Source organism: Phoenix dactylifera, chromosome 2 (genome assembly GCF_009389715.1).
Source record: "Phoenix dactylifera cultivar Barhee BC4 chromosome 2, palm_55x_up_171113_PBpolish2nd_filt_p, whole genome shotgun sequence".
Lineage (NCBI taxonomy): Eukaryota > Viridiplantae > Streptophyta > Magnoliopsida > Arecales > Arecaceae > Phoenix > Phoenix dactylifera.
The window spans coordinates 13,194,977-13,213,519 of NC_052393.1; the positions used below are offsets into that span (position 1 = coordinate 13,194,977).

The following is an 18,543-nucleotide window of genomic DNA, read 5'->3' on the forward strand; positions in this document are numbered from 1 at the left end:
TTCAGGGCTTAACCATGGAGCCAGCAATGATCTCGACGCACCAGAAGATGAAGCATTTTTCTTGTGTGACCTGTGCTTGAATTGATTTTAGCTAATAGACTTGGTGCAATGCGGGTGAATAGGAAACCTAGCCGCTCTATGAAAGTCTAGGCCACCCATGCATGGGTATTGGTACTCTTAGGTCTTCTTGTAGCTGCAGATTGACTTGTTCACAACTTGACTTCAGCATGTTGGCTAAATCTTTAATAAGTAACTCCGAAGAGGGGGACCATACATGTTTCTAAATATTTTCCACGACATAGATAATATTCAATGGTTTAGGTCTTCATTTGGATGGTGAATCATTAATCATAAAATTTTGAAGTTTTTTTAAAAAATTAATATTCAATATGTAATTCAAGTATATACATATATATGCACATATATGCCCGTATCAAACTGATCTCGTTTGTTGACATCATATCACCTCGTCCGACATATTCTCTTAAATAAATTATATACGAACATCAAACATATATATTGCATAAATAAATAATATACTAAAATTTCATCCTCACCAAGAACAATAATAATAAAGCAATGCTGACAGAACTCTAGGCTGCGATGGATTCCATGAAAATGACAAAACACAAAATAAGTCAAAAAGCTTGACTTGGAAATACAAGTCTTTGCTATTTTACTGTAAGAAAAAAGCTAGTTATTTTTGTTCATGCAATAGAATTTTAAAAATAGAATTTTCTGCGGCACAATGTTTGCGTTATTATAAAGTATGGTTCTATTGTAGATGGCCATTATATCATCTATTTTAGAGATGAACGATATTTTTTCCTCACTGCAGCATTTTGTGTATCATATATTAACGGTGGCTCGTTGCATTGTAGAAACAAAATGAGATCCATTCATATATTAAATAAATGACATGATGATCATTCAACGATGGTCCACGTAAAAATTATGCCTATCCAAACTCGGGATTTCCTAAGAGCACGCTGTCTTTTTCTCTCTCTTAACTTTTTTTTTTCTTTCTGTTATCGAATTATGGAGGTTTACCTTGGTAACCACGACTAACAACAACTTAATTATTCTTCAACTGAAACAGGCTTTATTAATGATTGTCCTGAAAAGGCCCGTCCTACTTTCCAACTTGCGAGGTCTGAGTTTGTTATGGCCCCTCCCGCGCAAAAGTTTTCTTTCCTTTTTTATTTAAATCCAACCGCAAAAATAGAGTAGACACGCTAAGTTTTAGAATCACGATAATATTATTATTTAAATTTAAGAGATATAGATGCGGAAGATATATTAAATATGATTTTTCAATCATCTGAAATAATAGTGGCTGGATTTTTTTTTCTTGCTCTTCACAAAAAATAGCTGTCAATGAGACAAGTTATGAACCATATGAAGAGAAGAAGAGAATCTAACCTTTATATATAAAACATATGGAAGTCTTCTTATTAAGGATTCTAAAATTCTAATTGAATTTTCTAGCCTACATACCAAAATTACCATAATTAATAGAAGTTAATTCTACAGTAAAAATCTATAAAATAAAATAATCACACATCATATTGAGCTTAACTATAGTATTATTATAAGCCACACATCTAACGTTATTTTTATAAAATAAAAATATATAATTAATAAAAATTTATATTTTAAAATTATTCTAACAGCCTGGTGCATAAAACTATCCCAACGAACATCATCCACTCTTTCTTTATCTTGACATCGGTTCTTTTGAGTTTTTAATTCGGGACTTAAACCGCGCGTTTCCGCCTGTCATCTCCTCTGTTGGAATATCCACTTCGATAGTGATAGGCACAGGCGAACGAATTGGTCGACACAAATTGGGGCGTAGAGATCCCTGTTTGGAGTTGAACAGAGAAACATGAGAAGCATCAAATCATAGCTGGCGTCAGCGCGATAACCGAGGAGATTCCCTGCTTTGGGCATCATTGACTCTGTCCTCCCTAGGCAACAACCATAACTTCGTGGCTGGCACGGTGCGTTTGTATCCACGTGTAAATATTTAAACAACCTTTTTTTTCTGCATAAAAAGAACATAGGCGCAAAGCAAGGAGTGTGTGCTACATGGGATTGGGTTGATACACAGTAGTGTGTGGTACGAATGTATGGTCCCAAACGTTGGGTCTCCAAGTAATTTTCGCATGCGTAGAAAGTGGTCACGGAAATGATACTTTGATCATGAAAATAGGCAACAAATGTTTGACCTACAGATCCATGCTGTGGAATGCATTATTTCATGGCTTAGAATTTGGTTTGATGCAGTGGGAGGAAACTGATGCAATTTATGTGGACAGGACCCATAGAAGAAATATTTGGCCACCTCGACTTTAGGTTAGACTGACTCTCTTAATCTCGGACATAAATTGAGATGAATGACTTCGGCCCTGACAGAAGAGGTGATTAGCACTGAAGAGCCTCCGACTAACAAGTCGATCAGTCGAGAAGTCAATTATCCGAGGAGAACAATAGCACACGTCGACAAGAATTGACAGTTTTAACCAACCGATAGTTCTGGCAGCTTGCAGTCGTGGCAATACTACAGCCTGCGCTCGACCAACGTTGCACACTACCCACGCAGATTGCCCCACACTGTAACTGTACTACCGAAAGTTATATGGCCATCAGTGCACGCCACATCAGCCCAAGTAACAACAAAACGAATTCTCCTATATAAAGGGACAGCTCAGAAACCTCGGAGAGACAAATGTAATATACCATTCACATATGAGGAGAACAATCAGCACGCGTTGATAAGAATTGACAATTTTACCAACTAACGGCTCTAGCAGCTCGTAGTCATGGCAACACCATAGCCTGCGCCCGACCAATATTGCACACCACCCATGCAAATTGCCCCCACTCCCCCACACTGTGACTGTACTACCAAAAGTTATATGGCCATCAGGTACGCCACATCAGCCCAAATAATGACAGAAGAAGTTTCCCTATATAAAGGAGCAGCTCGGAAACCTTAAGAGAAATAAATGTAATATACTATTCATAGATGATGGCACTATGTTGAAATTTTTTTTATTCATATTATTGTCTTTCTATGCTAACTTAGGTATCGGAGAGTCTCCGTCGGAAACACTCCGGCAAAAAAATTTTTTTTAGGCCACCTTCGAAAGAGATCTACTTCTTCATATCTCAGTCAGCCTGCTCAACTCGTCTCCAGCCGACCTCAGGATCATTCAAGCTATACTCCAACTTCAATTCCGAATTTAGCGACAACAGGCCTTTCATCTGTTTTATGTGTTGCCATATGAATATTTGAAAAAAGTAATTTGGTGGGACTGCATAGCCTTGTAGAAAATAATATTTTCAATTTAAATGGGACCTGCGTACCATATTAGTTGTTATACATTTGTTTCATGAATTGGCTTTGCTAGCAATGCTCCCTACATGCTTCTTACATGAAAATGTCACGCATTATATATGGAAACTATCTTATTTGCAATATCTTGAATAAGCAGAGACAGATAAACCACTTTAGAATACAATCTTCATTAGATAAACAAATTGTTCCATTATGCATTTTTTTTATCTTAAAATTAATCATATACATACTGTTAAACCAGGAGCAAGAAATATAAAAGTGCCAAATTAACTATATAACAAATCTTTCCAAAAAAAATTAACACTAAATAATTTTTCAAGATTTTAAGATGATTTTTAATTTTTCAAATTCTACAGGCTGCTTCATTTCCAACGACATCCAGCAGACCCACTCCCCCACCTCCTCCGTTTTTTTTTTTTTTTCTCCTTCCCAAATGACGCCGTTTCCGGTTACACAATCTCCGGCTCCATCTCCTCTGTTTCCGTTCATTTTCTGGTCCAAACTTCTCTTCCCGCTCCCCAATACCACACCCACCATCTTGCAATAAATAAAGGAGAGAAGGACCCAACAAACCTCGATTTCTCCTTTCCCCTTTTCCCTTGCTGGATTCAACAGAGAAACAAAATAAAATTCGCCATACAGAGAGAAGAAGCAGAAGATAAAAAAAAATAGTTCTCAGAACAAGCACTGCCCTCTCCCACACGGACTCTCTCTCAAAAAGTTTTTACAGTGGCTTCACTTTTCTCCTCGTTCTTTGAATTCCTCAATCTCTCTTGCCTCGGTGGTTGGAAGTAGATACGAAGCATTCAAGCCTTCTAATAATAACCAGAAGAAAGCGGTCACCGCCACTACCGTCACCACCAACAACACCCACTCCTCCCTTTCCCCACTAAATGCGAATCCCCCCTGCGTTCATCCACCGCGTATAGAAGAAACCCAAGCACGCAGTAACCCACGCAGAAACAGGGATGTCCTCCTCCTGCTCACCACGTGCTTCCCCCATTTCTTTAATAACACCTCAGCGGAGGATCTCCCCACTCCAATTAAAACCCCTCACTTAAAGCCCTCACCTACTGTTCTCCACTATAGTCGCTTTCCAGCGGAGATGCCGAGGGCGGTGGCATCAACCCCCTCCTCCATCAGCGGCCGTCCGAGATGACAACCTGCCGCCGTTTCCTCCTCGCCGCCGCCGCCGCCGGCCTCTTCCTCCTCCTCCGCCTCTCTCCGGTCTCGCCGGCGACGGCGGAGGAGAAGGAGCTCCTCCTCGAGTTCAAGGGCAACGTCACCGCGGACCCCGGCGGCGCCCTCGCCTCCTGGTCTGCCGCACCCGGCCGCGACCCCTGCGGCGACTTCGCCGGCGTCACCTGCGGCCCCTCCGGCGCCGTCGAGAAGATCCTTGTCCACAACGCCTCCCTTGCTGGCACCCTCTCCGCCGCCCTCGCTCGCCTCCCCTCCCTCGAGATCATCTCCCTGTTCGGCAACCGCTTCTCCGGCGGTGTCCCGCCGGAGTTCGCCGCCCTCACCACCCTCCACAAGCTCAATCTCAGCAAGAACGAGCTCTCCGGCTCCGTCCCGCCATTCCTCGGCGACTTCCCTGGCCTCCGCCTCCTCGATCTCTCAATGAACTCCTTCTTTGGCGAGATCCCGGAGAACCTCTTCAAGAACTGCTTCAAGACCCGCTATGTCTCCCTCTCCCACAACAATCTCTCCGGCCCGATCCCGACCTCCATCGCCAACTGCTCCAACCTCGTCGGATTCGACTTCTCCTTCAACAATCTCACCGGCGAGTTCCTGCCGGAGATCTGCGAGCCGCCGGCCATCAACTACGTCTCGCTGAGGAACAATTCCCTCTCGGGAACCGTCGCCGATAAGGTCTCCAGGTGCCGAAGCTTGGACCTTTTCGATCTTGGGAGCAACTCCTTCTCCGGAACGGTGCCTTTCGATCTCCTGGCCCTCCAAAACCTCAGCTACTTCGACGTGTCTTCTAATAAATTCCAGGGAGAAATCCCGGCGATCAACACTTGCAGCCAGAGATTAGGGCATTTTGATGTCTCCGGCAATGAATTGGATGGTGGAATCCCTTCCAGCATCGCGAATTGCCGAAGGCTGAAGTATTTGGATTTAGGCTTCAATGATCTCAGTGGAAGCATTCCGGCCGAGATTGGGAGCTTGAAGTCTCTCAATGTTCTCAGGTTGGGGAATAATGCTGCCATTGGAGGCTCAATTCCGCAGGAGCTTGGCGGCGCCGAGCTGCTTCAGATTCTGGACGTCAAAAGCCTTCAACTTTCCGGTGAAATTCCAAGTGCCCTGAGCCAATGCCGGTTCCTTCTCGAGCTGTAAGTCCTTCGTTACAGTAAAAGCTCCATCCATAAGCCTTCAAAATAATCATTTCTTTCAGGAATTAGTTGAAGGATTCACAGAATCGTGGTTTTGCAGGGACTTATCAGGAAACCACTTGCGGGGAGGAATCCCTGACACCATTTACAACATCACCTACCTCCAGTACCTCGACCTCCATCGAAACCAGCTCGACGGGAGCATTCCGGCGATACTTGGGAACCTCACCAAGCTCGAATTCCTCGACCTCTCCGAGAATTCGTTAACAGGAACCATCCCTGACTCACTGGGGAATCTAACGCCACTAACCCATTTCAATGTCTCTTACAACAATCTCAGTGGTGCCATCCCTTCCTCTCCCACCATTCAACAATTCGGACCCTCGGCTTTCTCTCACAATCCATATCTCTGTGGCCCTCCTTTAGCAAATTCCTGCTCGGGCGGCCGTTCCGGGCGAACAAGGCTGCTGAGTACAACTGCCATAGTGGCCATTGTTGCCGCCGCTGCGATTCTCATCGGTGTCTGCGTGGTCACCGTTATGAACATCCAGGCATATAGGAAGAAGAGAGGGGAGGAAGAGATTCGGGTTTCCGAGAGCACCCCTCCAGCTTCCACTGGTTCAAATGTGATCATCGGAAAGTTGGTTCTTTTCAGCAAGAGTTTACCTTCCAAGTATGAAGATTGGGAGGCGGGGACCAAGTCTCTGCTTGATAAGGACTGCCTGGTTGGCGGCGGATCAATTGGAACAGTGTACAAGGCCATCTTCGAGGGCGGCATCTCCATTGCTGTGAAGAAGCTGGAGACACTTGGGAGAATCAGGAACCAGGACGAGTTCGAGCAGGAGATGGGCCGGCTGGGTGGCCTGAGGCACCCCAATCTGGTGGCGTTCCAAGGCTACTACTGGTCGTCCACAATGCAGTTGATTCTATCCGAATTCATCTCCAATGGGAGCCTCTTTGACCACCTCCATGGTTCTCGCATTTCCTATTCCGGCGGCGGCAGGGGAGAGCTGTTCTGGTCTAGGAGATTCAATATTGCTCTCGGAATAGCGAGGGCTCTCGCCTATCTTCACCATGACTGCAGGCCCCAAGTCCTGCACCTCAACATCAAGTCGACAAACATCCTACTAGATGAAGGATATGAAGCCAAGCTATCTGATTATGGTCTGGGGAAGCTGCTGCCAATCCTGGGCAACTATGTCTTAACCAAGTTTCATACTACCGTTGGATATGTGGCGCCGGAGTTGGCTTCCCAGAGCTTGAGATACAGCGACAAGTGCGATGTCTATAGCTTTGGGGTGATTCTGCTGGAGCTGGTCACTGGGAGGAAACCAGTGGACAGTCCGGGGGCGGCGGAGGTGGTGGTGCTGCGTGATTACGTGAGAGGGGTGTTGGAGAATGGCGCCGCATCCGATTGTTTCGATCTAAACCTCAGGAGCTTCGTGGAGACCGAACTGATTCAGGTCCTCAAGCTGGGGTTGATCTGCGCTTCAGAGGCTCCTTCGAGGCGGCCAAGTATGGCGGAGGTGGTGCAATTTTTGGAGTCGGTCAAACTCAATTCATGATGTTGGTGGCAAAGAGGTCGTGCAAGGATGGATGTGTGGGGTTGGTGGGAGAATTCTGGTGGCTAATGGAACAGAAGAATGGTGATGGGGCCCAGCAAGCGTGTAGTACGGAGAACAAAAACTTACATTCTTTTCTTCATTCTTTCTTTGGTCACCATTTTTATTGGGATTTGTTATGTTAAATTTAGATTTTTATTGAAATAAAAAAGTAATTTTTGATTCGTTGCAATTTTCGTTATTGCTTCCGAAGCTCATGTATTTGGCCTTTGGGGAGATGTCATGAGAGGATTAGGTATCTTGAACTTTTGATGGGTTCCACTAACAAGAATAGTTGAACTAGAACATTTTGATCAAGGAACAGCTTATCTAACCCACACGTAGTACCCTACTTATAGGAGAGCGTTCTTTGAAGTTTAAACTGGTGCTACAAATGGCTGGTGAGAAGGAATGTATGGAATCTCATCCTAGGCAACGAGACCAGCAGCAGATTTCAGTTCCATTTCTCTGGGAGGAGAGACCCGGTACACCAAAGAAAGAGTGGATCTCCAGGCCAGTCACCGTGATCTCTGTCCCCTCTCCGGCAAGGCTTGTCGTGTCGGTCCCTTTCGAGTGGGAAGAGAAGCCTGGAACACCACTCCAGTTATCTCAGCCATCGCCAGATTCATCACCTCTCCGTGCTCTTCCTGGGCTGGCTGGAACTCCTAGTTCAGCTCATCTGCTGAACCCTTCAATTGATGAAGAGGAAGGAGTTCTTGCTACCTCAGCTTTCAAAGTGCTTGCTTCTGAAATGAATGACGATGAATCTGGGTTGGCACCTTCTACTTTTCCAAGTCACCATGTGAAAACATGTGAATCTTTCGCAGATGTGAATGATTCTCAGGGAGGTTCGACCGAGAACAGTTCAGACCGGCAGGAAAACTGGTACTCGGTATCGGAGACGGATTGCAACAGCAGTTCGAATAGCTCGGCGACACATACTGCCAGCTTTGATGCCTCAGCTGCGGAGTTCCTTTTTCCTCTGTCGTTTCCTGACGCTGGTTTTCTTAACATGGTACGTGGGAGGGAAAGAGCTCTGATTCCAGCTGCTGCTTGCCCAGAACTACAGCCAACAGCTTACAGTCACAATCGCAGCGTCAGGCCCAGGAGAACATTAACCCTGGGGGAACTCATACTGTTGAGCCGCAAATTAAGCTATAAAATGAAGCCAGTTGATGTTGAGAAGAGAAGCAACTTGAAGGTAATTTCTCAGACTAAAGCTATTCATTGGGTCCTCTTACACTGCTGCACATTAAATTTTAATTTTGAAAGGTGGCCACTAAGCAGTTATTTTTTCATAAACTTTGATGCATTCAATCATATTCTATGCGGTTCCTGCTTTGATTTTCCTTGACCAAAAAGACCGAGAACCCGGGGACCAGGTTTGGACAGTAATTCTCAACCTGCTTGACTGAAGTAGACACCAGCAAACTAGACTAGCTAGCTAAAGAAAGACTCGTAGATTGGGAGACAATCTCACACACTTTCAGATCCAATCAGGCCCTGAAGACCTGCTGAACAGATTGTATCTGAGATCAGGTTTGATTCTAATAGTCAATAGTCAATCAGCTTAACAATACTAGACACCAGCAAACTAGGCAAAGAGATTCATAGATCCGGAGCTTATCTGAGACACGACTAGCCAACAGCGGAAGCTGACTCGCTTCTATTTTAGTTTCATTGGGATTGGACATAGATGTTGTTAACCTTTCTAACTCGCATACAAAACGATTTCCCTTCATGACCCAGTTAAAAGATAGAAAAAAAAAAGAGCTTCGCTCAGTTGACCATCCCATGCCCATGAGGTCTGGATCTGAAGATGTGTTAAATGGACTTGGTCTAGCACTAGTACCTGCTGGAAATACAACGGTCAGCACAAATAAGAGAATTTAAACAGCACTCTATCTTTAGGAGACAAAAATCAATTTTACATCTCTCTCAAGTTTATTTATATATTTCATACACAGGAGAACTTCTGAATTGATTACTCTTGCAGTAGAGATATAGAGACTATACTCATGATTCATCCAACCATTGCAGGTATTCATAAAGAAGAGTCTGCTCACATGTTTTCCATTCAGTACCGGCATCAACAAAAACAATGTATTTATCAGCAACTGCTAAGGCAGGAAATGATGGACACAGGACCTACTCAAGGATCTTATAAGATGAGCTTTATTTCACCCTGCACCTTAACCTGTATGCTTTTGTGTAGTGATTCCAAAGCTGAGAGTTCAACATACTCACCTGCGCATTTCTTAGATTGGCAATAGATGGCAATACTCAGAGAGCCCCATTGAGATGCCAGTACTGTCATCCCTGCTGTCCATGCCAGAAATCTTGCTGATTCAGAACAATGAAACACCAGACTCGACTGATGGAGCTCAGAAGTCACTTCTCATCCTTTCAAAGATGAACTTTATAGCTATTAGTAACTCTCGTAACACATTGTATGACTACAGGTATATCATCCTCCGTCAACATTGTAAAACAACACCGAGACCATCCAGGTTCAATACAATGGCATGATGATCCGGTGTTATATTAATCTTAGCTGCGTTAAGCGGTTTATTCCACAGAACAAGCTCCCCTCTCTCACTGTGTGGTCGAATGAACTTATTCATGTCTGCCTGACAGTAAAATCCACCACTGATTTTTATGCACTCTATACCTAACTGTCTGAAACCTTTCACAAACAAATCGTGCATTTTTTGAGTCTCTTTTTGTTCGTCATGATGTATTCCGTGATGTATTTTGAATCTGCAAGTGCGAGCCACAATGGACGAGAATCTTGCAAATTTTGAAGCAGCAACCAGGACATGTTCATTAAAGGAATAGAAGACTAAAGCCTGGAAGAGAGAGACCTTTAACAGCCCATATATTATATGAGCCCTGCTCCTGTGAAAATCTTGTGTATGTAGAACCTCTCTGCTTGTCCATCGATTGATCCACCATATATTTCATCAGAAATCACATGCTTTACTGTGGCAAATTCAAGAAGGTCATACAGTGTTTCCCTACTCAGTAGATTGCCCACAGGGTTGGAAGGGTTTGAAACAAGAACAGCAGAGACCTTTAAATCTATTCGAGTTGGGAACTTTATATCCCTATCAAATCTATCTACAACATCAATAATATCAGTATGTGAAATGGATGCATGAGTATCAGAAGCGAAAATGAGAAATTGTCAAGAGAAGAAAATCACCCTGGATAATATGGTGAAGGAACAAGGAATGCATTTCCAGGGTCTGCAAGACAGAAACTGAGTGTCTCAATTGCAGGAGTTGCACCTGCTGTCAATATTATTTTTGATGGATTAAATGATGCTGATCCTTACAAGACATGACTCATAAATTCAGCCACAGCCTGTTAAAGAAAACCACAAAATTGTTAATCAACAGATATTTCTAGCTTAACCAGGAGAATGTCAACGGTCACAATAACAAACATAAACATTACATATTACATGCCTTTTCCATCTATTTGCTCTGACTTGATAAGATACTAGCTCATAATAGGTTAGCATGCTCATAACTAGGGATGTGCTGTCAATAAGCCATGCTGGCCCAAGCAACCAAAAGACCCAGCCAGACCGAAACTTTGAAGTCCTTCCAACTGTTGCTAAGCAGTTTTTGGATATCAAATGGACCTCCCCAGATGGTAATCTTAATGTGGCCGATTTACCCTCTTTTGCAATCAGTTTCGCTACAGGAAGGGCATAGCAAGCGACGAATTGCTTCGGGGAGTTGAAAATAAGCATAGATCCGGAGATTCCCGAATAGGTCAACCTTTCGATCTACTGTTGAATCCATGGGCAGGCAGGAGATAACTTGGCGAACCGAAACATCTTAGTAGCCAGAGGAAAAAAAGCAAAAGCGATTCGAGTTTCGATTCTTTAGGACAGCCTGGGTAAGTTTTTGGTTAAAGATTAAGTAGACCCATTTTGAGCACAGCCTAGCTGACCAAGAATCATTTACTTATACCAGCCTTAGATTTTGTATTTCAGCCCAATTTGAAATTGGGCCTAGGCCAAGCCCAGCCTATTGACACCCCTCATTAGAGTAAAAGAGGAGTCACTCCCAACATTTTTCACATTGAATAGCAAGGAAATTTAGGGCTGTGTTAACTGGACTCTCAGATTTACTTGAAAGCTTCATATTTAGGGCTGTGTTACCATGTCCTTCTTATTTAGTGAACAGAATGATGTTTCTGCATGGCCCAAAAAAAAAATCATGTTGCAGTAGAACTGCTTACGTAAAGCTTCATATTCTTAATGTAAAGTCAAAAATATTCTAACACCATCCAAAATGTTTATGGGTGTTAGCCAAAAACCTTCTTGGACATTTCTCTTTAGAAAAAGATTACATTGGTAGGTCTACTAACACCAAAAATCTTTAACCTGGATATTAAAAGTCTCAAGAATATCATAAATTCATGCATCCCAATGATCCAGTTTACATGTCAAATGCCAACAAGTCATCAAGCAAAACAATTAATCATGTCTGGTAATCATTCTATAAAACTCCACCGCTCTTTAGGACCATGACTTAGTCCACACCATTCCAGTTTACATGTTAAAAATTTCTTAACATGGATGCAACTTAGTATATTCTAATGACTGAAATTCCTCTCCCTAATTACATGCTTAGGCCTTGAGCTAATTTCCAGTAATTAGCAATGAGAGTTCTTCATGCAGTTCCACAGCATTATATCCTCAACCCATGAGGAACATAACATCAGCCCATACATGACATTAAATTCCCATGCCCATTCATCTGTTTCTATAAGGTCAATTTGTTCATGAAACAACAAAAAAAATTGAATGAAACTTTTTTTTTTTTTTGGGGGTGGGGGTGGGGGTGAGGAGGATGACAGAGAAAGATTGTGCGATCTTGGTGCTGCTGTCCACCTTTCTTCTTCTTCTTTTCCCCCGAAAAGAGTGGGATCCAAATTAAGATGGGAGAAAATTAAGACCTTGTTTCCAATTTTTTCAACTTTCTTGGTTCAGATGTTTCCCAAAATAGTTTTGGTGGCTTATATTTGGTTGCTTCGGTTCGTTTTATCAAAAGCTTAAGGCAGGGTCTAGTATAAGTCGAGCAGCTTTGACCTATTGAACGGTTGGGTTTGCTCGGATCAAAGCTAAGGACATGTTCTTCTGCATTGATTGTTGATTCACATGAAGTCGAATTAACCTAACCTTTTATCTACCTCAATGTTGTGTAGGCATGTTATACGGACTCATCTTTATCCTAGGTGTTTTAAGTAGTTTGGACCGTACCCCACTCAACCATAACACCGTCGAGCAAATAAGTAAATACTTTTGATTCACATAACGATTATTTACGGTAGAGAAGGCAATGGCCTGATTGCAAATAGGGGATGACACCTCCATGACAATGATGAGAACGGATTCTTTGGGATCATACTAGTGACTACAAATTCTAGGTGATGCTATACTCATGCATAGAAGGTCAGCAAACTTCTGGCAGTTACAGCATTCAACTTCTACGAGTGGTTGTCATAACAGTTGATGTTGTCAAGCACCAACTCTCATACTAAGGAATGGTAGTCATAGTAGCTCAATTCATGAGCATTATCATCATTGAAAAGTCATGGTTGTCTAAACCCTCCAACTCCTAACAATCACCCTTCCAGCACAATCTTCCATTCTCGGTTTTTTTACAACCATATCTGTTAGGAGTTGGAGGCTCAACAAGGAGGCCATTTGGTGGCTTGGATTCATAACAAAGGCTTGAAAGATCAAGTTCGGTATGATATTACAGCAAGCTTTTGTTTTTTGAGAGGACGTAGCAAGCTTTTGTTAGGAGATGAAAATCACAAGGGTTTACATACATAGAGATACAGGGTACTCTGGTTGAGACAAATTGACCATTTGACTTAAGAAAGATGAATGTCAGTAGGTTTTTCTGATACTCTACAAATATAGTCCTCACTAAATATTAAAAAAATGTTCAAATATACGCAAACATATATTCTCACAAATACTACATATAGATGAAATGCTCACACGAATATAGTATAAGTGGGAAATGTTCCTAATGAATAAATCAATATATTTCATGAATTTTCTATTCAATTTGTGTATATTGACTAACAAAATTAGCAAGACAAACAATATGTCAATGATTATTTGATTACTAATTTGTTAATTTTTTCATTCCTTGGTGCAATTAAATATATAGCTTTCAACTTTTCACAACTTTCAGTTTTAGCATTCTGGTAACAGGTTTTAAAGCATATATATATCTTTTGATTTTTGAGAGCTTTCCATAAATAGCCTTCAACTTCTTTCCAAAATTTTCCACCTTATATGCATTTAAACTTGCACAGAGATTTTATGATTCATATGGGCTTGTATATCCATATCCAGGCTTTTCATAAGAAGATACCTGTCACTTGATCAAATAGAAGCATTAACATCCAAGAAAACACAGTAACTGGCGATTTATTTCGATATATGTATCATAAAGCATCTAATATTAAGTTTCTCGAGTTCACCAAATAAATTAATAGCATGGATTATGCAATGTGTTTAAAAAAAAGAAAGAAAGAAGTAGCAGCGCCATAGAACAAAGCTTGCAGAAGAAAAGATAAAATCAGCATAAAAGTACGTCTTTTGTCACAGATATAAACCAAAAACAAAAAAGGATTTTGTATATATAAAAAAAAGGATACCAATATAAGGTATCGAAAGTCCAGGATTTGCCAAACATATTATATCGAAAATAAGCAAATAATAAAAGCAAGCACCTGAGAGAACAAAATCCAGCCCTCTGCTTACCATTTTCAATTCCATCAACCCATCACACGGCTGATAAGTTGCCAAGCCGATGATACTCAAATTCCCTCCCTCGCCGTCCAGCACCAAATCCTTCAAATTCTCGGCAGACGAATCCCGAAGCAAATCCAGCGACAGCTGCTCTAAAACCAACAGCAAACCTAAATCCCCAGCAGTAAAAACAGAGCAAAAATATAAACGTAGAGCCAAGAGACTGCCTGGTTCTCCGCCAAGAACTTCATATACCAACATAGTACGGCGAATCATTTGGTCCGGCGACGGAGGCTGCTCGGGAGGAGATTGGTGCGGGGCTGGCGGAGGTTTTCGAGGAGAGGAGGCATCGAGAGAACGTCCGGGAATGCCGGCGGCGAGCTCGGAGACGCCGGCGGCGGCGAAGGAGGAGGAGGATCGGTTCTTGCGCTTGAGGTAGAGCTGGAGGACGTAGAAGAGGGCGCAGGGGAAGTGGGAGCCGGGCACGAGGCCCCTCCGGCCTTGGACCACGCCCTGGAGCCCGTGGTCCCACTATTATTATATATATATATAAGGATTACTCTGTCCACTTCATGTAAAAATAAATAATAATAATAATAATAAATGAAGATAGCAGTGGCTACGCATTTCAATTAAAAAATTTAATAAAGGAAATAAAAAATAGAAATCTCTGTTCCGACGCGCGAAGAAGACAGTCCAGTGGCCTCTCGCTCCTGCTCCGATCGCCACCCTCTTCCTCTTTCTCCCTCCCTTCCTCCTCTCTCTCTCTCTTGTTTTCCAACTGCCTTCTTTCCCTCTCATTTTACTTAAGGCTGCAGATGGGTCGGATTGGCCCATCATCGGATCTAATTTGGGCTAAATCTTTTAGATCAAATCCGGATTACACATGAACCAATCCGATCCGATCTTTATTTAAATCAAATCTGGATCCAAAATTAAGATTCAAATAAAAAATTGGATCAAGTCAGAGTCAACCCAACTCAACCCATTTGCATTCATGCTTTTACCACTCGTTCACATCAAAATGTATAGTACCATTCCATTGGCCAACCATCAGGAACGCCGGCTTCGTATTTTTCTTATTTCCTAGGCTGGTGATGCGTTACAACTCACCTTAAACTGTAATTTAATTTGACATAGGTGAATCTGCAACCATCAATCATGTAGGCCCATCCTAGTTACATAGCCAAAAGTATATCATTAAAATAGTTATTACGGTAATCGCATTTTTTATTTTTTTGAGAAAACAATACCTCCAATATGCATACGCTTTGAATGGTCCAAGATATTTTGTGGACGCCTACAAACCTATTACACAGCAAATTGCCTGCATGCCTTCTCTACTAGAATAAGTATAGACAGATTGAGGGAGGGAGGGAGGGAGGGAGGGAGAATGTAACCAGGAGGCCAAATTTCATAGACAACTGCTAATTTCATTATAATAGAAATATAAATACATCCTCAGATGGCTGGATACAATATATATATATATATATTGCAATTTCTATTTGATGCGCTCTTTACAAAATTTATTAATTATACTTTTAAGCTACGTCCTCAATCAGAATTTTGTAGCCAATGAACTGCACAGCAAGCAATAAGTTACCTCTAGATGCATGAAGCTATCAACAACCTTTCCCCATATACGATAACCACCCAAATGGTAAAACATAACTTTTGTATGTAGGTTTTTAATAAAAGTATAAAACCAACATAGATTTACTAGTCATGCTACTTGCTTTGGCTTTATGCTTATCTGCTTAATTATTTATGCTAGAATTGTAAAAAAGTCGGACTTGGATTAGATTCATGCATCCACATTCAAACACCTAAAAAAAAAAATTAAGCTCGGACCCGTCAAAATAAGTAGGCTCTAAACTCTTATCTTAACTTGATTAACAATCGAATTTAAGTTTAAATTCAAGTTCTTTTGAGATGCAATTAAACACAAAACTTTAGTGGACAATTATCATGGATGAACAATTCTCTAAACTGAAAGGACTCTTATCACAATAGACCTCCCTATATAATGAATCGATGGTAAATTATGATAGGAAAGAAGTATAGGAAGTCAATGATTGGCTCAAGGAATCTAGTTATAGAATATAATTAAGTTGGCTAAAATTTTGGAACTTAAATGGCATTGGGCAAATCCAAGTATAAATAAAAAAATCTAAGAGTTAAGAAGAGATGCATGATAAAAAAAGGTAAGTCCAAGTATGAAGAAAAAGGAGCTAGCACAGGGTCATTAGGTTTTTGGATAGGTACATCAGAGTTTGATTTGATGAGAAATTGAATCTTATATATAAGTTTAGATTTTGATCCAATAAAATTATTGAAAATTATCTATGTCCAATTATTATAAAAATAATTGGATCGAATTGTTTGATTTTATATATCATTTAGACCTCCCTATATAACAAATCGATGGTAAATTATGATAGGAAAGAAGTATAGAAAGTCAAGATTGGCTCAAGGAATCTAGTTATAGAATATAATTAAGTTGGCTGAAATTTTGTAACTTAAATGGCATTGGGCAAATCCAAGTATAAATAGAAAAATCTAAGAGTTAAGAAGAGATGCATGATAAAAAAGGTAAGTCCAAGTATGAAGAAAAAGGAGTTAGCACAGGGTCATTAGGTTTTTGGATAGATACATCAGAGTTTGATTTGATGAGAAATTGGATCTTATATATAAGTTTAGATTTTGATCCAGTAAAATTATTGAAAATTATCTATGTCCAATTATTATAAAAATAATTGGATCGAATTGTTTGATTTTATATATCATTTAGACCTCCCTATATAATGAATCAATGGTAAATTATGATAGGAAAGAAGTATAGGAAGTCAATGATTGGCTCAAGGAATCTAGTTATAGAATATAATTAAGTTGGCTGAAATTTTGGAACTTAAATGGCATTGGGCAAATCCAAGTATAAATAGAAAAATCTAAGAGTTAAGAAGAGATGCATGATAAAAAAGGTAAGTCTAAGTATGAAGAAAAAGGAGTTAGCACACGGTCATTAGGTTTTTGGATAGATACATCAGAGGTTGATTTGATGAAAAATTGGATCTTATATATAAGTTTAGATTTTGATCCAATAAAATTATTGAAAATTATCTATGTCCAATTATTATAAAAATAATTGGATCGAATTATTTGATTTTATATATCATTTAGACCTCCCTATATAATGAATCGATGGTAAATTATGATAGGAAAGAAGTATAGGAAGTCAATGATTGGCTCAAGGAATCTAGTTATAAAATATAATTAAGTTGGCTGAAATTTTGGAACTTAAATGGCATTGGGCAAATCCAAGTATAAATAGAAAAATCTAAGAGTTAAGAAGAGATGCATGATAAAAATGGTAAGTCCAAGTATGAAGAAAAAGGAGTTAGCACAGGGTCATTAGGTTTTTGGATAGATACATCAGAGGTTGAGAGCAATTGTATCTTATATATAAGTTTAGATTTTGATCCAATAAAATTATTGAAAATTATCTATGTCCAATTATTATAAAAATAATTGGATCGAATTGTTTGATTTTATATATCATTTACATTCCTATTTTATACGATCAACGTAAGTGTTAGATAGTAAGATATATCATACCATACTGCTTGGTTCGGGTACACTCCATATGGTACAGGGTATGTCTTGTATCATCCAGTTCAGTACTAGTATGCAGTATGATGGTGCATCCTGATACTTGGTATGCTGAACCAGCGCTCATATCGGGCATACCAATACAGTAATAAGATGGCACTAGTATAGAATTCGGTACCGAGATAGCATATCTTGGTTATATAAGGTATGATTCTTAATACAATCATAAAAAAAGCTTTCTATGTTTGTTGAGTCTTGCAAATTCTCTCCTAACCGGAACCAGGATTCACCTCCATCTCGAATGAGCAGGATCTGAGTCAAAATTTAGAATGAAGATCTCGTACATGTCGAGATTAGTCTTGGAGTAATCATGCTGATCCTCTGGGCTCCATTGGGTGACTGGGTCGGACCATTAAGTCTGTTCTTCGCAACGAATTAAGGACACGTGTCAACATAAATGATAGTACATGTTCAATAGCAGATCAGCTGATTCAATTTTCACGCTTCCACCGCCAGCTTAGTCGACCGTTCAATGGTCAGGATATATCTGTTTCTCGAGATCCAAATCAATCAACGGCCTTAGCACGCAGCCGTGCAGCGAGGAGGCTTGCTCGTCTCCTACTAAACCCCCTTTCTATTCCATTATTAACAAAGTCATCCCTACCATGATGGAGTTAATAGCACCACGACAAAACTCGTAAATTACGCAGGGGGGCATCTCGAAAGCCAGTCGCAGGCCCACTTTCTGCTTCTTGGCGACATCAAGACCATCGAATTTTTCGAATCCGGCGACCGTTTCGCAACGCCCAAAACGCCCGTTTTCGCAGGCCCACCTCCCTT

General features: G+C 40.9%; 2 protein-coding genes and 1 pseudogene across 2 annotated transcripts; 2 read left to right on the plus strand and 1 right to left on the minus strand.

Annotated features, from left to right (window-relative positions):
- Positions 1-3,725: 3,725 nt before the first annotated feature.
- On the plus strand, positions 3,726-7,494 carry LOC103700120 (probable LRR receptor-like serine/threonine-protein kinase At1g12460). Its single transcript, XM_017841149.3, has 2 exons — positions 3,726-5,700; positions 5,801-7,494. Exons 1-2 carry the CDS (start codon positions 4,520-4,522, stop codon positions 7,263-7,265), a joined length of 2,646 nt encoding a protein of 881 aa, XP_017696638.2. The 5' UTR covers positions 3,726-4,519; the 3' UTR covers positions 7,266-7,494.
- A 113-nt stretch (positions 7,495-7,607) lies between these two features.
- Positions 7,608-9,997, plus strand: LOC103700128. Its single transcript, XM_026802017.2, has 2 exons — positions 7,608-8,502; positions 9,342-9,997. The coding sequence occupies exons 1-2, from the start codon at positions 7,696-7,698 to the stop codon at positions 9,423-9,425; spliced, it is 891 nt and encodes a 296-aa protein (XP_026657818.2). The 5' UTR covers positions 7,608-7,695; the 3' UTR covers positions 9,426-9,997.
- On the minus strand, positions 9,182-14,602 carry LOC103700138 (annotated as a pseudogene).
- Positions 14,603-18,543: the final 3,941 nt, after the last annotated feature.